Consider the following 22,008-nt stretch of genomic DNA (forward strand, 5'->3'; position numbering starts at 1 on the left):
ACTGTCCTTTAGGGAGATCCCAGAAAGGGCTGTAGTGCTGCTGCTGTCCACTTACGAGTGGCACCTGCATATCGAGCAGAGCCATTCATAAACCAAGCATGACTTTTTTGGTCTTCAGTTAAAGTGTGGTAAGGAACTCCCCAGGAGGCCATAGGTGCAGACTGGGAGAAAGAAGGCAATGTGACAGGAATTGAGACTGTGGGCATTTGGGCCACATCTTCATGCAGCTTACTTGTTCCTTCAGATCCTGCTTTGACCCCGTCTCATATATACCACTTCCATTTAACAATGGAGTGTTGCTGCGCATGTCCAACTTTATGATTCCGTGGGTCAGACAATACCTCATTAATGATAGGTAGTTCAGGCTTTCTGGTGGCTTGGTGGCCCATCATGGGGCGTTCATTCTCCACCAAGGCCCAGTAACAGGCCAACAGCTGTTTTTCAAAGGGGGAGTAGTTGTTTGCAGAGGATGGCAGGACTTCACTCCAAAATCCCAACAGTCTACCCTGTGATTAACCAATAGGGGTCTGCCAAAGACTCCACACTGCATCTTTATCTACAACTGACACCTCTAGCACCATTGGGTCAGTTCCCAAGGCTGTACATCTTGATGGTAGCAGACAGCCTCATCTTTCTCCCGTGGAGCATCTGAAGGGGTCTGCTGGATCATATGGTCCCAGTAGCAAAGCAGCTTGCATGGCAGACTGAACCTGTTGAAGAACCTTTTCTTGCTCTGGGCCCCACTCAAAAATGGAGGCGTTTCATGTCACTTGATAAATAGGTCAAAGTAGAACACCCAAGTGAGGGATATGTTGCCTCCAAAATCCAAAGAGGCCCACTAGGCATTGTACCTCTTTTTTTACTCATTGGGGGTGCTAAATGCAATAGCTTATCCTTCACTTTAGTAGGAATATCTCGACATGCCCCACACCACTGGACCCCTAGACATTTTTCCAAGGTAGAGAGTGCCTGAATCTTTGTTGGGTCAATTTCTCAATCTCTTGTATGCAGATATTGTACCAATGAATCTGGAGTTTTTGATACATCCTCCTTAGTGGGTCCAATCAGCATAATGTCATCAATATAATGGACCAGTGTGACATTTTGTGGAATAGACAGGTGATTAAGGTCCCTTTGGACTAAATTATGGCACAGGGCAGAAGAGTTGATGTACCCCTGGGGGAGAGTTGTGAAAGTATATTGTTGCCTCTGCCAGGTGAAGGCAAACCTGCTTCTGGTGGTCCTTTGAGACTGGTATTGAGAAGAAGGCATTAGCCAGATCAATAGCTGCATACCGAATACCAGGAGAAGTATTAATTTGCTCAAGCAATGTAATCACATCTGGAACGGCAGCTGCAATTGGAGTCACCACCTGGTTAAGTTTACAATAATCCACTGTCATTCTCCAGGATCCATCTGTCTTCTTTACAGGCCAAATAGGTGAGTCAAACAAAGATGTGGTAGGAATCACCACCCCTGCATCTTTGATGGTGGCACTGATCTCTGCAATCCCTCCAGGAATGCGGTACTGCTTTTGGTTTACTATTTTCTTAGGTAATGGCAGTTCTAATGGTGTCCAGATGGCCTTTCCTACCACATTTCAGGGACCCCTTATTCCACATTTCAGGGATAGCCCTTATTCCACATTTCAGGCATCTAATATGGGTGTTCTGCCAGTTACTAAGTATGTCTATTCCAGTGATGCATTCTGAAACTGGGGAAATAACCACAGGATGGGTCCGGGGCCCTACTGGACCCACAGTGAGGCGTACATGAGCTAAAACTCCATTGATAACTTGACCTCCATAAGCCCCCACTCTGACTGGTGGGCCTTCGAAACACTTTGGGTCTCCTGGAATAGTGTCAGTTCTGAGCCAGTGTCCAGTAATCCCTAAAAAGTTTGATTATTTCCTTTTCCTCAATGAACAGTCACTCTTGTGAAAGGCCGCAGGTCCCTTTTGGGAAGGCTAGAAGAAAGACTAACAGTATAGACCTTCGGTGATGTAGCAGGGTCCTCCTTCAAAGGGATCCGGCCTTCTCTTCATTGAAGGGGTTGTGGGCCTGTAAACTGGCTCAGGTCTGGGAATTGATTGAGCGATCGTGACTGTCTATTCTGCTGTTCACCTGATCTACCATTCATTCACCTGTATAGATCATGTAAATATTTAGTAGATTTCCCATCTATTTCATTCCTAGGGACTCCATGGCTAAGTAGCCAATGCCATAATTCCACACAAGACAGGTTGCTTTGATTATTATTGAAACCTTGTTGTCTATTAATAGACTATCCAGTATGCTCTCTTTTTCTCTGTTGCCATTTCTTCCCACACACCCTCAGAGTTCCCACCCTGAGAGTTATTCTGATAGGAACAGTGGTTTTCAAAGTGAATTTTATATAGCCAGGGCTTCAAAACTGAATGAATGAATGAATTAACTGATACATAAATTAATGACACATAAAATATATGCTTGGAGAAAGCAGTTAGGTTCTCCCTCTGAAATTCATAGTGAGCATGTATTTTTGAAGTCTTTGAGCGGGCAGGAGTTCTGTAAGCCTCAGCGGCTAGCCCTGTGGAAGATGCAGTAGTAGGCTTCCTAATGATGGCAACCTGGGAAACCTTATGAGGCAGTTCTGCTCTGTCCTGTGGGGCTACTGTGAGTTGGGATTAATTCTACAGTACGCCACCCACGACGTTCATAAGTTCTTAGGGACTGTGAATTTCTTGACTATTAAATAGATCAGTTTTGTTTCGTGTAGACATGAATCATTAAGCTGTGGAATTGTGTGATATAAAAAACGATGTTTTACTTTCATGTAAATTTTGATCTGAAAAGTATCTGTAGTGAAAACTTATAATTGCCTAATTGCAGTGTTCCGTGAATTGCATGATGATTGTGTGTGGTTCATGGCGACTCCCCTTTTAGCAGTTGGTACATCCTTTGACACAGGCGTTATGGTGGGGCCGTGGGTTAGGCTCGGATGCTTATGACAAGGTTGGCAGTTTAAACTCACCAGTCGCTCTGTGGGAGAAAGATAAAAGTCTTTATCTGCTCCCATAAAGATTGACAGCCTCAAACCCCTGGATAGGGTCACTAGAATCAACATCAGCTCGATGACCCTAGGGATCCTTTCATCAGTCAGGTCTTTTCCAAAGTATATCTCTAACACTCACAAGGCCTGCCTCCGTACTACTGAGAAAATGCCCGATTCATCCTACAAAGAGGATTCAAACCCTGTGTGAAGTTCACCCCTGAAGACATTGAGTCCAAGGTGGCCTCCTTTCTGCTCTCCCTCGTGCCTTGAGGTCTCTGCAGCACATAACTGCAGGAGAGGACACGGCATGGTTGACCTTTTTTGTCTGAACAAGCGTTTTACAAGTTAAACCATATCTAATTTTGGAATAAATAATGACAATATTAGATTAAATGAGGGGTTTTTCCTTCCGTATGCCAATAATGTGAAATGAATGGACTTTTTCCCCACCTTCTGGCTTCTGTAAATGTTCTAACCTACATTTTGAATGCAAGTATAAGAATTTATTTATTATAGCACCCCTATATCATCATAAACCAACTAAACATTATTTGTTACCTTCTGTGTTAGTCCTCATAGATTAGAGATACAGATCCAGTGACATTCATATGTGTGTAAGAAAGAGTTTTATATACAACAGCAATTGAATCTTGTAAAAACATTCTAGCCCAGTCCCAATCAAGTCCTTAAGTCCGTTATTAGCCCATATGTCTGATACCAATCTATAAAGTCCTCCTCAGACTCACAAAACACATGCAATGATGGTGAATGCAGGAAGATTACAGGCTAGTGGATCTTGTGGATCCAGTGGCAGTGTAAGCATCTCAATGCTGGTGTGCGTTTCCACGTGGCTCCTCCAGCTCCGGGGCTCTAGCATAGCTCCATGTGTCTTGTTGTCAAGAATATGAAGCAGAGTGTCAGTGTCCCACACCCCAGGGAACTATTAATCCTGGTAGAACCTCCAAATGAGGTCATGAAGCAGCAACTTGATTGACAGGCTAAACCCCAACCCTTCACTCTTAATAGTCTCAGACTGGCACCAGATTATGTAACTACCACACCTTCTTCTCTAGGATTTAGAAGCTATAGAATCTGACATCCCAAAATACTTCCTTCTTTTTGTTTTTTAAACATGATAAAATTGGGGAAAAAATAGTACAGAAGATGCCTGGATATCTTTCACTCAGTTTCTCCGAATGTTAACATTTAACATAACTGAGGTAGAATTTTCAGAACTCTGAAATAAGAAGCTCTATTACAATACACTAGGTAAAACTCGCTTTTCACCAGTTTTTCATTAATCCCATTTTTGGGGTTCCAGAATCAAATCTTCAGTATCCTCCATCACAGTTACTATGTTATATCATTGTCCCAAAATATATTAAATCACCCTCAACTTCATCTAAAGTAGTTCTGTGCTCTAGAAAACAGATTTGGTGGTGGGACTTGGGTGGATGGGGGTGGGGGCCACAGTAATTCCTTTGTATGTTTAGATTTGCTCTTAAAATGTTGTCTCATTCTGAAGGGCTTCTGTTTATTCTCTCTCAGTTTTCTATGTTCGGATTAGAGAAGACCTTCCTTCATTTGAGACACAAAGATGCTTATTTTGAAAACAATCTTTCCAAAAAGAATTTATATAGATCAATGGAAAACAAGCAGATTTACTGTCTTAAACAATATACATACAGTTTTGAGAGATCTTATTAAGCTCACATTGTTGCGTCCAGATTACTTTTGAGTACACACATCTAAATCTTGCTTCCTCCTGAAAGCTCCCTAAAACTGTAATAGGTAACTTTTGTGGCTGTCATTTTTTAGGAATATAAACCTACAAAAATCAGAAGAGACTACAGTGTAAATTTGTAAGTGGAGCCAGGTGGCCAATTAGTAGCTAATTTAAGAGACGCAAGTGAGCTGATTCCTAAGCCCGTAGGAGGGAAAAGATGAGAAATGATTCTGCTCACACTGCAGAGGTCGGGCTTCTCAGAAACTGGTAACACCAGCTAGATGAAGACTCTTCTCAGGGGACCTGGTAAACAGACGAGGAACGAGTTCAGAGGGTTAACCCAGCTCTACCTGGAACTAATCACAAAGTCATCCTCGAAACAGCCAGGCGATTCCACACACTCAGAACTTCAGTCAGCTTTTAGCCATCCTTCCCCCTCCATTCGTAATCACGAACAGACAATTTGAGATTACAGGATACCTGGAAAAAAAGCCGACAACACAACCCAAAGGACATTTGGGGGGATGGTGGGAATTGTGCAGGAAATAGGAACCACCTTCTATGAGTTTCCTCAAACCACTGTAGAACTGCCCCTGTGAGTTTCCGAGACCATAGCCCTTTACAGGAATAGAAAGTCCAGTCTTTCTCCCATGGACTGGCTGCTCATTTCAAACTGCTGACATTGTGTACTACAGCCCAAAGTTAGGAAGAGGAGGGGTTCAGAATTCAGAGGCAAAACTGAGCCCTTGAAATTAAATACAGGACAACAGAATGAGAAATTTCATTGAAGGGATGGATGATAGGATTGAAGAAATAAAAATTTGCATTCTCTTACAATCCCCAAATTCACTAAGTTTTGCAATCCAATTGATTTTTCTGTTTGCAGCGCCTATCTGTAGTCATTTTGAATTCTTTTCTGAATATTTATAAAGATCTTACTAATATGTAAATCATAAGCATTTTTAAATCACTGCTTCAGGTTTCAAGGGAGGTATTCAATAAGTTACATGCCATATTGCCTTTCTGAAGTTCGAAAAAGCTTAAAATCTGCTGGACATTTAGTCCCAAAGTCTTAGATAAGGTTTCTGGGACCTATTTACCAGAAAATAGATTAAAAAAAAAAAAAAGAAGAAGAAGAAATACCAGAAAGAATCATCTGTTAAATAATTGAGGAAAATTTCCCAGGACTAGAAAATACTCATTTCGAAATGGCAAGAGACCACGAGATGTTCACAAAACAGATGAAAGTAAAATAAACCTACATAAGACATATCATTATGAAATCTTAAAACACAAGGTAATCACAGATCCTACAAGAATGCCTCTTGAAAGAGAGGATGCTGAGACTCTATCTTACATGCTTTGGCTACATTATCAGCCGGAAGCAGACCCTGGAGAAAGGCATCGTGTGTGGTAAAGGGTCATCACAGAAGAGGAAGACCCTCGAGGAGATACATGGTCTTGGTTGCTGCAGCAATGGGCTCAGACATAGCAAAGACAGTGAGGACTGTGCAGGACCAGGCATCTTTCATTGTGTTGTACAGAGACAGTAGGAGGCAAGACTAGCTCAACAGAACTTAAGTCAGAAAAAGAGTCACACACAAACTCACAGAAACCTTCATGGTTTTTAGTTTCATAGCAGCCACTCTAGGAGCTAGGAAAAAATATGAGGGCTGCCTTCAAAATTCCCTCCCCAAATTTTTTCAACCTAGACTCTATACCCAGCCCAACTAGCCTTAAAGTGATGGGACTTCAACTTGCTGCACTAGGTTGAATTTCCATTTTTTCCTTCCCCTTACAGTTCTCAGAAGTGAAAGCAAGAAATGTCTGCCACAAAGAGCAAGAGGAGAAATGGATAGTTCTATAAACCTAAGTCATCCTCAAATGCAAAGTTGGGGTCATATAACCCCCTACACTCACAGCATTTTTAACCCTCATTTTTAAGGAGGATTTGCAACCTGATGATTTGTTAAATATAAAAGGTCCCGTGCTCCTCTGTAATGCTGACAGCCAGTGATCCCTGGCTTTGGACGACGACTGTTTGAAAGGGGGACGTATTGACTTTAGTCATGATTGCATCAGAGTGCTGCTGCTGCCGGTCAGTGCTGTAACCCATCAGTAAACAGACCCCCGTCTCTTGTGTTTCATCCTCTGCCCAGCAGAGAAACTGGGCCGGGGAATGAGCACAGACGGGGAAAACAGATCCTTAGGAGGAGGCTTTTATAATCAGTAAAGTTGCTCAGCAGTTTACAGGAGAAAATAAAGTAAGCCAATGCTGGGTAGACTGATTTTTTTCCAAGAACAATTTGCTGTCCACTTTTCACAAACATAAAACTCTTTTTTGTTTGTTTCTCCCCCAGTTTGTCTCTTACAATCAATAGAAGTCTCTGTTAATTCAAAACCCATTGCCATCGAGTTAATTCCAACTCAAAGGGCAGGGTAGAACTAACCCAGTGGGTTACCGAGACTAACTCTATGGGAGTAGTCGCCTCATCTTTCTCCCCCAGAGCAGCTAGTGGTTTTGAACTGCTACCTTGTGGTTTGCAGTGCCACTTGTAACCCACCCTGCCACTAAGACTTCTGGTCATCTCTACTGGGATAAACTTAGAAGTAGATCATGTTGAATGGAAAATCCAATTTCATGTGATTTTTGTTTCTACCTCTATGCTGTCACTGATATTTGTCCTCACGTTGACCCAACTCCTGGCGGCCCTGGGTGTTCAAGCAGACTGTGCTTCCTGGGGTGTTTCAGGACTTTCAGGCCTACATCGCAGGGCCAGTCTTCCAAAGCACCTGTGGGTGGGTTTGAACTGCCAACCTTTCTGGCTACTCGTGAGTTTGGTGTGTGCACCCCTCAGGTTTTGTGCCACACCACTTTTTGGCTTCCTAAGTAATATTTATCTTGCCCTTGCTGGTGTTCCTTCCCTCCCCCACAGACCCTCCCCTTACTTCATAGCCTGATGCCCCCCTTCCTCTTTCAAGATACAGAACACATGTCTCCCCTCGTCTCACCCAGTCATGCATGCAGACAGGTCAGATCCAGGTCAGAAGATAAGAGCAAGTGGGGTCTGCACATTCCCCATCCTCCTGAGAAGAACAGATGAGAGGATGTGTGTGGGAGGAAACAGTGGAATGCCCAGTTTTGAATTTCTAACAAGCTGCTTACTTTGCGACCTTTGTTTCTTCTTCTGTCATTGAGAATGCAGGTACCTTCCTCAGCGTGTTAATGTGAGAATTAAAGAAAAGGATACATGCAAAGTGAAATACCTAGTACAATGGTTGAGAGTATACATTCTGCCAGGGGGTGGGGCAGTGACACAGTGTAAGAGGGGAGGTCAGAAAGTGCCTGGAAAACATAAGTTTTTCATTCCATTCTTCCATGAACTCTCTTTGAAGCTCCCCTGACCCCCTACCCCAGTATATCTGGTGGGAACACGACCAGGTGCTCCAGAGCCACCACATCACCTGGCTTCAAGTCCTTGCTCCGTCACCTTCAGGCTGTCCCTCTGCTCCCCAGGCTGCTGCTGCTGCAAATGGCATCCTGCTTATACCCCTCAACTGAGAAATGGGGGTAAACATAACGACTGCTTAGGACGCTTGAACTATTGAAAGAATTCACTAACTTTTGTAAAATTAGGTCAGGGCTTGGCAACTAGGAAACACTGTTTAAATATTAATCATTATTAAAAGACTTAGATCAGGGCCTGGCATAAAGTATGGATTTAATAAATGGTTGCTCTTTCCAGGAAATTCCCATTTCTCAACAAAAGTGTATAAGTGGAAGGAAGGACGGATCTGAGGTCTGAAGAGAATAAAGCAAGTTAGACCAAGAATTTGTGGAAAATGGGGACATCAGTTAACTGAGGAGGCTTAGGTTGGTCACCATCTGTGGGGTGGGTGGGGCGATTCAGTCACCCATGGAATTCTTTTCCTCTAGCAAGAGCTCCTGCCCAGGTGCAGGTTTACAGGCACACCTCAGCATTCCCTCAGGTTCAGTTGCAGACCACTGCCAGAAAGCCAAAGTCACCGTGAAACGAGCCATGGACATTTCTGGTTTCACAAGGCATGTAAAAGTACGGTTTGCACTATTGTTGTCTGTACGTGTGTGATCACGTTATTAAAGTGTTCAAAAGATTATAAGAATTACCAGTGTGGCTCAGAGACCCAAAATAAGCACATGCTGGTAGGAAAGTGGCGCTGGCAGACTTGCTCGATGCAGGGTTATTTGCTAAGCACAATAAGTGTGATAACACAGATATGCTGTTATGAAATTGGTGGTTGGGTGCATTCAGCATTACAGTGTTGATAGGCAGGTTCAACGTGGGGGAGTTCTTGCAAAGACTGGTTCTAAAACCCAGGTTGCCTAGAAAGATGTGAGGACTCAAGTGGAGAGCTGAAGGGTCGGCGCTCGTGGGTCTCACTGCAGTCAAATAAGTGGGGGTATTTGAGCATGCAAACGGAAAAGGGGCACATGGAGCGTTTGAATTAGCCCAGTTTGGTGGGAGAACAATTTCAGGTGATGACACCACCAAATGAAAATACTGATGTTCAAACTCTGAGGCCTTGACTAGAACACTTGTGCTGATTAAAAAAAAAATCTATGAAAGAATTCATCTAAAATTAACCAACAACAACTGCAAATCAATCATTCAAAAGCAAGCAGTCTTATTGTAAAATGGGCCAAGGATATGCACAGGCATTTCACAAAAGCAGATATCAAAATGTCCAATAAACACATCATAGATGAGCTTCATTAACCATCAAAACTAATGCCAAGGAGTCTATTTCAACTCGGCGATCATAAAATGACACAGAATAGCCCCATCGGGTCTCCAAGGCTGTAAAACCTTAGAGAAGCAGACTGCCACGTCTTTCTTTCACAGAGTAGTTGGTGGGTCTAAACCATCAACTTTTCAGAGGACAGTTGAGCCCATTCGTCACTGTGCTAACAGGATCCCTCATTCATGATCTGGACAATGCAGATTAAAATTATAATAAACCGCTACCCCCAACTTGTTTGTTTCCCTCCAGTCTGTGGGCAGAGTAGAAGTGCTCCAGGGCCGTCAAGGCTATGGCATGCGGAAAGTCCGTCACCAACCTTCCAGCTAGTGATCAGACGCTTAACCATTTGTGTCACCAGGGGCTCCTCCACGTCCATGAAATTGCATTTCTACAAAAATGACAATGCTGTGAGCACCTGGAACTCACACACAGGAGTTGATGGGAGTATAAGTTAGTACAGCATCTTGGGAAAATGGCAGTAATGATTTACTGAATATGCAAATTTCTGTGACTCAGTACATCCACCACTAGCAATTGGTAGTGGTGCTTCCAGAGGGATGCTTGTTATTGTTCACACCACCACCTGCAACAGGAATAGCCATAGGAATTTTTGTGGGAAAATTCCATTATATTTTTACTCCATTTGCCATGAGCTTTTAAAAGCCCTCTTGTATGATTATTCACAGCCAGAAACGACTTGAACAAGTTCTGCATATTTATACCAGGGAATAAGAATGGAGGGTTTGACAGTTATATAATCTGAATTTGAGGAAGGAGTGTAGTCAAGCCTCTCAACCAGGTCGCAGCTTGATGACCTCATTTGGAGGCACAACGGAGATAAATAGCTCACAGGTGGCTAGACACGCACTCTGCCTCACATGCCTGTTGACAAGCCACATGGGGCTACACTGATGGAACCAGAGCCTTGGAGCTGGAGGAGCCACGTGGAGACCCACACCGCCACTGGGTCCACAAGACTTTCCACCCACTGGCCTGTGATCTTTCTGCATTCAGTGTCATTGCATATGTTGCGTGAGTCTGAAGACATATAGGCTAACATCAGACTTATGGGCTTGATCTGGACTGCTGGGATGTTTTCTTAATATACAATTACTCTTTATAAGTATGAGTGTCAATGAATTTGTTTCTCTAGTCTACCTGGACTAACACAGATGGATTACTGTATGTATGCATGTATGTGAAAGTTAGACACTGGAGAAGGAAGAATCAATGTGTTTGAATTATGGTGCTGCTGAAAAATAATTGAAAGTACCATGGATTGGTAAAAGAACAGACATCTGTCTTTAAAAAGGTGCAGCCAGAATGTTCCCTGGGGCCAAGGTGGCAAAACTTTGCCATCTTACATCCTGTGAATATATTTTCAGGAGAGACCAGTCCCCAGAAAAGGCCATGATGCTTGGGAAAGTAGAGGGGCAGCAGAAAGGAGGCAGACCCTCGCCAAGATGGACTGACACCGTGGCTACAGCAGTAGACTCTAGCAGGACAACAATTGTGAGGGTTGCCCAGGACTAGGCAGTATTTCGTTCCCTTGTGCATGGAATCCCTATGAGGCAGCACTGAGCCCACGGCACCTAACAGCAACATGGTGTGCGTGGTACACAGAGAGTGCCCGGTGAAAGAAGTCAGGCCGGGAAGAATCCACCCTGGGATTCATTGCTAGTAAACTCAAAAATGGCAGAACGAATCCCTGGCCTTGGACTTGAGAATAATGGTGAGCCTTCAGTGAGGCCCGAGAGAGCTCCTGGAATTCTGTGTCTGGATCTAATTTGCTGGTTGTTGAGTACATTTACTTTGTGAAGGTCCATCCATCTGTATATGTGTGCTTTGTGTAGTTTGTTCCTAAGTTATACCTTCATTTAAAAAGTTTACGTTAAACCAGGAGGCTTGAGAATTTGGGAAGTAATAGCTCATATTTTTCATTTGCCAACTCTCCCTTAAACTAAAAATTTCAAGTTAGAAAACACAGATGCTCACTACAAGGATGGGAAATGAGCGAATCTGACCAGACCTCCTGAAACTTGCCTGCCTTCCAGACTGGAAAGAACTCCCAGCCACCAAGAAGTCCCTTGGGTAGCATATGTGAAGTCCTCATTAATGTTCATTTGCTTTTTCACCTCACATAGACAATTTCAGGTTCCATGAACCACTGGTAAATTAACAAAACCCAAAACCTCAGTGCAGTCTCAAGTTGATTCTGACTCCTAGCAACCCTGTAGGACAAGTTGGAATGCCCCCGGGCCTGCTGAGACTGCAACTCTCTGTAGGAGTAGAAAGCCTCCTCTCTCTCGGCTCCTCTTGCAGCCAGACAGATAACCACTCTGCCACCAGCACGCTCAAACCTTTTTCCTTTCCCTGGGGTGGCAGACTGTCATTGCACAGAACAGATGTGGCTTCTGACTTTACTGTAGAGCGTTTCCTGAGACCAGCCACAGATAAGCCGCATTTGAAGGCGTTAAGTGAGCACTGGTGGTAACTGGTGTTCATGGATTTGACTGCATGCTGTCCGTGTTGCTGCCTGAGGGACTTGACTGAGTTTCCTCTATGGATGGACTTTATCTTGTTCAGTCTGCATTGTCTTCAGGTAGATGATTGCAAACCTTACACTTCCGCAGAACATTGCTCTATAACTGGCCCCTTGTTTGCTGTCTTTATTTCACGTGTCATTGCACATTCCGGCCATCTGCAGGCCTGAATGGCACGAAATAGAATGCTGCCATCACTTGGATTGGCATTGAGAAGCTGGTAATCATTCAGAGTTTATTCGTGACTGTCCTTTATATTTAGAGGCTCAACTATCACTTCAAGATGGTTGCTTATGTCTCTGAGCCAGAAGTAGCTGATTCCATTTCTTTTGGCCAGAACTTTGGGTCAAGAATCTGTCAGGGACTCGATTCTCTCTTGGCTGAGATGCTAAGCGCAGCACAGCACGTTCCACTCATGTTTGAATAGGATGGTAGTTTCATCCATCCAGCAAGTCACCCCATTTGGCACGTGCTTTTTAGAGAATGGTGAAAGCATAAGGGTTTTAAATTGCCAGGTGAATATACTGCAAAGTAAATATCTTTTTGCGTGGCTAGAATACATCACACCTGTTAAGATTTTTTATCAGAAATGCCTCTCACACAACAACCTTTTTGAGGATGTAGGGGGAAATCAAACGGGCACATGCCTGGGATGCTATTAAAGAGATTCAGGGCTTAAATTGCATGCCCACATTCATGCTCTGTAGACACAGGCACGTCTAGCATTTACGTACTGGGCACTAGAATGAATAGTCAGGGTCCCTGAGAGCCTTTTATAGCTGTTAGGTTCTGGTGCAAAACAGGTGCTTTGGCCTGCAGGAGGATGGTTCCCTGTGCTGAAGTTAGCTGAGATTGCATAAAATATGGAGAGTATACATCGATTTCCTAGTACAAAGTTGCTTTAGTTTTCAAACAAACTGCCCATTTTCACCATATTTCTCTTCTTCATAAATAATAGCATCATCCTATTTTGACACCAGAGTAGTCATAAGTTCTGGAACTCTTAACAGATTGAATCTTATTCCCTTACTGCATTTTAAGAGGACCTGATATGATAGACCAAAAGTACACAACTAGGCACAACAGGCTTGTCATTTTTAAAATAAAAAGACCTTAGAAATAGACAGCACTATTAAGAGTCTAAGAATAAAGGTACTATTTTCATGTCTTCAATTACCCTGACATATTTCCCTGTGGTCTTAGGCATGTCACCATGTTGCCCCGTGTTTCTGTCTCGCTGATCTCCCATTTGCCACTATACCTTTTAAATATTCAAAAGACTTCCCTTTTTGCGTTAGTTCTTCTCAGGTGTCATCGCACTAGCTCTAGCAGGGAGCCTGTGTACAACAGAATGAAGTACTGCCCAGTCCTGTGCCTTCTAAACCATGTTTACATTTGAGCCCACTATTGTAGCCACTGTGTCAATCTATCAAACAAAATAAACATAAAAACAAAAGAATAAATTTTGTTTGTAGATTATAGAATTTTGAGCATGGGTGGTGTTAGGCTGGGTTTTCTAAAGAAACAAAACCAACGATACTCATATATATCCTAAAGAAACTTAGATCAAGAGAATTGCCGAGCAGCAGGCCCAGTGACCCTGGAAGCTGGGAGACAAACCAGGAGGCCAGAGAATGAAGCAGGAGGCAGGAAGGACTACAGGCTGATAGGGACAGAGTTGAGTGGATTCAATCTTGGCAGGAACGTGGCAGGCACTGGCTGCTTCCAGAGCAAGCAGACCAAATGGCAGGCCGCTGGCTTAAGTCCCAAGGAACCAGATGCAGGATCCAGGCCAGCAGGAGGAAGAAGAGATAGTGCTAGTTCTCCACAGTCCACTTAGAGACACAAAATAGGCCACACCCCCACCTGCACCTTATGGGGGAGGCCTTGCTGGCACACTGCTGAGCATCCTGGCCGACACTAGTTGCCACAGACCCATCACAGATGGCACCCTTGTTTGTGTTTTTCTTTGAACAACTAAAATTGTGCTTAAATCAGCCTTTTTGAGAATATTTGTTAAGTATAAATCTTGTGAATTGATTGTCTTAACTTTTTCCTTCAATTGTTAATCTCTTAGCAGACAGAAGGTGGAGCACAGACGGACGGCCAGCAGTCACAAACACAAAGTAGTGATAATTCAGAGAGTAAATCTACCCCTAAACGACTGCATGTCTCCAATATTCCTTTCCGCTTCCGGGACCCTGACCTCCGGCAAATGTTTGGGGTAAGTCTCCGAAGCTTTAAGGTTTTTCAGTTGAAATATAACTTAATGTATCCAATGTGTTAACAGTATATCAATATATTCTCATCAGTCTTTAGAACCCGTTTTCTGTCCTTCCATCTGTGCATCGACTGGCCTTTGAGTTTCTTACACATATAGGGTGGTCACGCATCCTTTCATTTCCTTGAGACTCACGACTTCCTTGGGATGTGGGACTTTCAGGGCTAAAAACAAATGTCTGACAAACTAGGGTGAATTGCTTACCCTCCACACCAAACTGAGTAAGTAAGTGCATTCATAATGCAACTTGTTTCACCTGAAAGAGTACAAATACTTAGTTTGGGTTTTTTTCTTTGTAGTAATGATTCCGAAATATATTTGCAACTTGAAATCTTCTCGAGCTGAAAAAATCCGATGCCTGTGCCCCACACCCAGGTGTTTTGACTTAATCGGGGTCCGGCTTGAACTTGGGTATTTTCACAAGATTCCCCAGATGATTCCTCTGTAGAGATAAGTGTGAGGACCGCTGGTGCTCACGCTGTCACATCTTGGTGGGTTCTTCATCCTCCATGGAAGCCCAGTGCAATACTGCCAATGCCCTTCACCTTGGGCAACATCTAAGAAGACTCCCAGTGTGGAGAATACAGCTTTTGAGATAGCCGGCCTGTTAAAGTGGAAAGTGTACTTGGGAAAGTCATTTGAACTCTTTGAACTTGAATTTCATTCCTATTAAATTTAAGAAAGGTTATCTCTGCCTTTCAGAGTGTTTTGAATTAAGGGCTATTCAGTTAGTTGCTCAAGTTTTGTTTTGTCTTTTGGGTTTTTACTGAGTAGCGCCAATGCCAGTATCCGCCAGATTGCTAAAAGGCTGGTTTGTGGAGGGCTTCCTACTAACTTCCCCCTTGAAATCACTGTCAGAAAAGCAGAAAGTACAGTGACAAGGATTTAAGTTTTTGAAAAAATGAACAACTTTAAGAAAAATGAATCTTAATTTTTTTCTTTTTAAATCATTTTGTTGTGGACTCTTATAGTTTTTAAACAGTTCATACAATAATTGTATCCATCACATTTGTGCATATGTTGTCATCATCCTCTTTTTTTTGAAGTTCAATTTTTTATGTAATTAGTTTTGAATCTTAATTTTTTTATGAACCTATGTGTCGTGACCTGTTTTAACTTGATCAAATTTTAAACTTGACCCTGGTCAAGAAACAATCATGAAGTTGTTTTAAAAAAAGACTAGGAAAACTGCCTGTGGTTTGTTAGAAAAACAAATACCTTTGTTAAAACCTTGATGGGTGGTGACAAGATACTGGAGCAAAATTCTGTCACCTAGAGCTGACTTCCTGTGTTTCCCACACCGAAGAGAAGGCCACAGGAGAAATTTAATGATGTTGTTCAGGAACTTGAAGAGCGTTTAGACAGAAAATGGTGCCCGGCTAGTCTTCATGTCTGCAGAAGAGAGAACAACCTGAAATATAAAGGGCAGAGTAAAGAACTTAGGGTATGTATAAGAAGAAACTTATTGGGAGCTTGAGTTATTATCAGAGATAATACGAGATTACCAGATTTCCATAAAGTGGAATCAGAGTCTCTGAGATCTGCGGAAATGGAAACTTTCGCATCTTACCATGATGGGCCTTCTCACGAGTCCTATGCCGAGCTGCCTCAAGCAGGTATCAGGTGGTTCCTTGGAATGCACTGAGTGCAAAGGAAGCATGTTTTCCTGGCAGAGACCCCCTGGTGACTATGTCTCTGCCATGTGAGCTGCCCCTTCAGTAGAGGGCAGCAGGGGCTTCCACACTTCTACAAATGTGACACCCAGTCTCCATCAGCCTCGCTTTCCTTAACTGGAAGGAAGGAAGTCACTTCATCAGAAGGATGCCATAGGAAACCTTGGAAAATGTCAAAGACAGTGTGAATCTGAGGTCTGTAGGATGGGCAGAGAAATAAGACAGCTTTCTTAGTCCTTGATTTCTCTAATTCGCTCTTAGATCATGAAACGACTCAAGCCCAGATGTTTTTCTCTAGGAAGCTGGAGCTCTCTCAATACATGCTTTAAAGTAAGGGTAGCAGTGAGTCACCCCGGGAGAGAGCACGGTTTCTCTTTTGTTCTTTTCTCTTATTCCACATTTCCCCACGTCTGGCATGAAATCCAAGAGAAACAGATAATTGGGGTTGAATCCAGTACTCAGAGGAAAGTGGGAGCCAGAAGGCATCTGGAGGTCCATTGTGCATCCTTTCCGTTCACTTAACCCATGTTGATTTAAGCCATTTTGTCATTTATAGATAGCTTCTCAGAGTAACTATTTTGTGTATGACCCTCTTATGAGCTGTTCACCTGCATAGAGTAGCTTAGAACATCCTTGTGTCTTAAGCATGAGTGTTCTTCCAAATAGTAAAATATCTTAGAAGATAACTAAGCAAAATTTTTCGTTGAAAACATTGTTCATGCTTGTTGCAGAAATAAATACTATATTTTTAACTAAAAGATTATTTTATTGGGGGTTCTTACAACTCTTATTACAATCCATACTTCAATTGTATCAGGCATATTTGTACATATTTGCCATCGTTGTCTTCTAGACATTTACTTTATTGAGCCCTTGGGATCAGCTCCTCTTTTTTCTACCCCACCCCCACCCTCCTGGCCCCTTCGTAGGTCATAAATTATTATTATTTTCATGTCTCACACTGACCGCTGTCTCCCTTCCCCCCTCCTCCTCTCCTCTCCTCCCCCTAAGCCTACCCTTCTGGTATCGCTGCTCTCATTCTTGTTCCTGGATTCCATGTCTCATAAGCTACATGCTCTGGTCTAGTCCAGAGTGAGAAGCCACGCTGGGGTCATGATAATGGGAGGTCAGGAAGCCGCAAGGAACCAGAGGAATATTGTGTGTTTCATCAGTGCTATACTGCACCCTGGTTGATTCACCCCTTCCCTGTGACCCCTCTGGGGGGGGGGGTACGTCCCATTGTGATGGAATCATTGTTAATGTCCCCAAATAATTTAAGTATGATAGTATGTAGCCTACGGAAATGCTAGTACAAATAGGTATATGTCTATTTACTGAGTTACAGTGCTGTTCTTGATAATATTAAGTTTAAAAAATAAAAGTAAGTTATGAAACAATATGCGGTGACTATTATCTGGTACATACGGAAATTTAGAAAGACTGGTTATGCTTTGGGCTACTAAACCACAAGGTGAGCACTTTGAATTCTCCACACTCTTGGAAACCCACAGGGCCAGTTCTACCCTGGCCTCTTGGGTTGCTATGAATCAGAGCCCACTCAGTGGCCGTGTGGTTAGTTTGGTGTTAAAATCTTAAGCTAACAGGAGGTACCTCAGGGGATGTTTATTCTCTGCACCATGTTTGTCTTGCTGTGTGCCTATCCTTTCTAAGTTTTTGTACAGTAAACATGTTGACTTGTGTAAATAAAAAGGAGTAGGGAAAACTGCCTTCCATGGTATATTTATATTGACCATAGATCGATGTTTTTGTTTTGTCTCTGCAGCAGTTCGGCAAAATCCTAGATGTAGAAATAATCTTTAATGAACGCGGCTCTAAGGTAAGCTCCACTTCCGTATCCAGTGTGCTTGTTTTCTTGTTAGTTACTTTTATCTTAAAAGTCAAAAATATTTTTAAAACATCGGCTGTTTTTAAAGCCTTCAGAAAAATTATTCCATGTGTCTGGCCTGGATTGGACCTGGGCAAGGCCCATCCTAATCTTAAATAATTGGGACAGCAAGGGAAGTTTTAGGGAGAGAACTTGGCGGTAAGGAAGATGGGATGCAGGTGGCGCTGGTCCTATATCAGACCTAAAGTTAGCCTAGTAAGCCTTCTTATTTTAAAGGAAAGTAGAAAAGAAAAGACTGGGGGGGGGGGCGGGGGCGGGGACGAAGATACTCTATCAGAACAATTCAGCTTCTTAAAAGTTGAACTTCAAAATGACATCCTTATAACAAATGTAGTGTTTCGGCCATTTGATTGACATGCTACCTCTTCTGTGTGACTCTTACCTGGGCTTGAGTGGAGAGAGTAGTGATTTTACCCAGAGAGAGAAGCTCCAGGGTGTGGAGTTGTTTAAATTGCAAATAACAGTGAGTTTCTGTTTTTGCATAAGAATGGAAGTCAAGCCGTCCAATTTGGAGTATGTGGGATCCTCTCCAGGTATTCTATAGAAAGGAGCATTTTGACTAAAAAGCATTTTCTCTACTAATTTGTTTTGCTATTTTAAATTCCCAATCTACAGGATTAAAATATAGGTATGTGTACTAACATGCCCTCAGCCCTGGTGGCATGGGTGGTGCACGAGGCTGCTGCCTACAAGGTAAGCAGTGCCATCCACCTGCTGCTCCTCCGACGGAAGAAGCAGCGATCTCCTCCCATAGACAGTAAAGCCCCAAGGGCTGGTGTCCCCGGTCGCCATGCGTCAGAATTGACTCAATGGCAGTGAGGTTTTGCGTTTTGGAACATAAACCACAGTATGGAAGCACACCTCACAAAACGCTCATTTAATCATACATCACCCATGAAAACAGTGCTTGGCTGTGATGAAGTTCCCTAAGAATGTCACTTGAGAAGAACTAGTCTGTGGATTGATGTTACCATGCATCGGCTTCTTACTCTGAGTTCACCATACTTTGGCACTTCCTAACGTACTTAGAGTGTCAGCATCCCTGCTGGGGCGGGGGCGGGGGCTGGCTGCTAAGTCAGCGGTCCCACATGTGCTGTTGTAATGCTCTTCACCATTATTCCCTGTCCTTATAAAATGTAGCGTTGCTAAAATGTTTCATTCTGACTATCCTAGTTATATGTTAACTAAGCCTTACACACAGGTAATTAATTATACACTAAGCTTCCACTTTTCAGTTAAAATAAAAATGAGTAATATGCCTATACAGAACTTTCTCCAGCACTTAACTTGGTAAGTATTTTAAAGTGAAATGTATACAAACTGCAAGCAGTAAGATGATGTTTAGTTATAATCCCTTTGTTGTTTAGTTTGCTTTGATTTTTGTGACCTTCTTAGCTACAAGTTGGAAAGATAACAGTGGGAACATGGTTTGACCATATGCTTTATCAAAAGTCATAGGATAAATTATCCATGGCCTGTGTATGCACTTTAAATACTTGGAACGAGACTTCTGACAAATGGAAGCCCAATACAATTCCATCAAGCATTGAGGACTGCTCTTTACCAAGAAAAATAACTAGATGGAATTCTTATGAAGCAGAGGAGATCAATCTTTATCAAGACTTCTTTCATTAACTTCTACAAAAAAGATTTTAAATTTCTCTAATCCAGTTCCCCCCTGAGTTTTAGTTTTAATTAGGGGCACCAGCTTGCCCCTTGGGGAATCCTTGGGGCACGGCCTCCTCTCCACTGGAGGCTGGGTCCTCAAGGCCCCTGTTTTTCCATGGCTGCACAGGCGATCTACTGATGGGTCATTGTTTTAAAAGCCACGCACAGAAGAAGCCCAAGTCACCCTAGCGCTGTCTCCAAGAACTGATCGAAAGCCTTGTCCTTGTCCTGTGCCCGTCATAACTGTTACCCAAAGCCCTTTGTTGGAATAGCTTCTGCTGGCACTCTTCGGAGGGCTGTTACTAGAGGTTTATTTTGGAGTCAAACCCATACAGGTCTTTTCTGGGATCCACCTAAGGTAAATTAATGAGGACTTGTCTTTTTGTGAATTAAATTTAGTTTCTCATTTCTTTTCTAGTTGAACATGACTGCAAAATTACAGCATGTCTCAAAAGGAACCAAAGAGAAGGAGACATGTGTGGTCCTGGTTAGTTAGGAGTTGTTCGTGCTTTGGAACAGAGTGCATCTCTGGACAGAAACAAACTTTATTGTGTTGTTGTTGTTATTATGGTAACTGAAATGGAAAAATTCATTGCAAAATTAATCCCAGCTAAGCAGTGATCCCGGTGCTTTTCCAGCCGACTTTGAGTTGTTAAGCTCTCGTTGTTTCTCTCAGGTGGATCTCTGAAATGATGGGGATCTGGGCTTCGTAAGTTCAGGTTGGCATTGCGGAAGATAAACCTCTAGTCCCCTTCTTCGAACACAAGTTGTTAGGTTGTTAGGTGCATGGCAACCCCAGTCTCGACAGAACGATAGACTGCCCGGCCCACACCATCTTCACAACCACCGCTGTGTTTGAGCCTGTTGTTGCAGCCTCTGTCGATCCATTTCCTTAAGGGTCTTCCTGTACCATGTCCAAAAGGTATGAGGTGAAGTCTTGCCATCTTTACTTCTAAAGAGCATTCTGGGCTGCACTTCTTCCAAGACAGACTCGTTCAATTTTCTGACCATCCATGGTTCTTTCAGTACCCTTCGCCAACAATTCAAAGACATCATTTCTTTCCCTGGACTCCCTTGGTCATACCCACCTTCGGCATGCACATGAGGGGATTGAAAATACCATGGCTTGGGTCAGACACACTTCAGTCCTCAAACTCACATGTGGGCTTTATAATAATTTAAAGTGTTTTCCACAGCAGATTTCCAATGCAAAGTGTCATTTGGGTTTGTTGTTGTGCTGTTGTTGTTTTGATTGCTGCTTCCGTGGGCGTTGGTCATGGAGCTGAGTAAAATGAAAGGGGCGTCCGTACTCCTGCCTGTTTCTTCTTGGAGGAAACCATTTACTGATTTAATGTGGTCAAAAGACTTAGCTGTGTGCAGTGGCACTAAGCAGCCTCTGAGTCTCAATAATATTTTATAGGTAATGCTGACCTGAAATGTGTTTCATGATGCTTAAAGCGGCATTAACAGTGCATGGATTTCCAAAGGGCGTAGTTTATTTTTCTTTCGTTACCACTTGATGGGTTTTCTTTTTCTTTTGTGTATTTTTAAATTTTATTTCTCTGTTCTGGCCATACTCAGCAGAACTGTCTGCTTTTGATTTCTCCCTTAAAAGTTACATGGTAAATTTTATTTCTCATTCTTCTGAGATGGAAAGATTCGAATTTTACACAAATGCCCCCAAATTTTTCCTTTGTTAAATTTTTTCACAATGCTCATTACTTATTGCAGTCTGAGGCCAGACTAAAAGGGAGACTGTTACTCAGTGCCTCTCTGCCCTTGATTATAAATGGATGTCAAGGTAGGAGACTGAATTACTGCTATCACAGCCCTGCGCATGCATACAAGATGAACCTGGCACCACCGCGTGACGGGGTGGGTCACTGGGCGAGCCCAGCCAGGCAGGGTGGCGAGTCCATGCAACGTGTGCTGGGGGTCAAGCGCCAAAGAAGACAGGACAAGACCCAGGACGCTGGAGCGTCTTGCTGACCATGTGCTTACACTGACGCCAGGTAGGCGTGCTGCCACGTCATCACAGTGATGAGATTAGGCAGCATGTTTTCAAATTAGTGTTACCTGTTTCTTTCTACTTTATGAAATGTAGAACACCAGACCAAGATTAATTATATACATGACTGTGTTTCTCTTGGGTGTAGACAAAAATGATAGCTTCTTTTGGGTGGTTTTTCTTGTTTGTTTGTTTGATTTCATTCATGAAAGTTGACATAACAAAAGGTGTCCATCCTTTTGTGCCACTTTTGGAGAGTTTGAGATAGCATCTCAGTGTGGCTTTTTGCCCATTCGAACTAGTATCATGCTTCCCTGGTTGATAGAGTGTGTGGTTACATTACTAATTTTCTTCCCCCAAAGCAAGATGCCAGAGTGCGTAAACTTG

At 42.9% G+C, this 22,008-nt stretch overlaps 1 protein-coding gene across 12 annotated transcripts in view; it reads left to right on the forward strand.

Moving 5' to 3' along the window:
* Positions 1-22,008, forward strand: part of RBFOX2 (RNA binding fox-1 homolog 2) — a 298,767-nt gene that overhangs the window by 246,633 nt on the left and 30,126 nt on the right. For 8 of the 12 annotated variants that reach the window (XM_075550995.1, XM_075550998.1, XM_075551003.1 and 5 more), the window contains 2 exons: positions 14,163-14,309; positions 17,823-17,876. In XM_075550995.1, coding sequence (XP_075407110.1) covers positions 14,163-14,309; positions 17,823-17,876 — 201 coding nt within the window. The remainder of the gene's footprint in view (positions 1-14,162; positions 14,310-17,822; positions 17,877-22,008) is intronic. The other 4 variants (XM_075550997.1, XM_075550999.1, XM_075551008.1 and 1 more) reach the window with 1 other exon arrangement.

Source organism: Tenrec ecaudatus, chromosome 6, assembly GCF_050624435.1.
Source record: "Tenrec ecaudatus isolate mTenEca1 chromosome 6, mTenEca1.hap1, whole genome shotgun sequence".
Classification (NCBI taxonomy): Eukaryota; Metazoa; Chordata; class Mammalia; order Afrosoricida; family Tenrecidae; genus Tenrec; species Tenrec ecaudatus.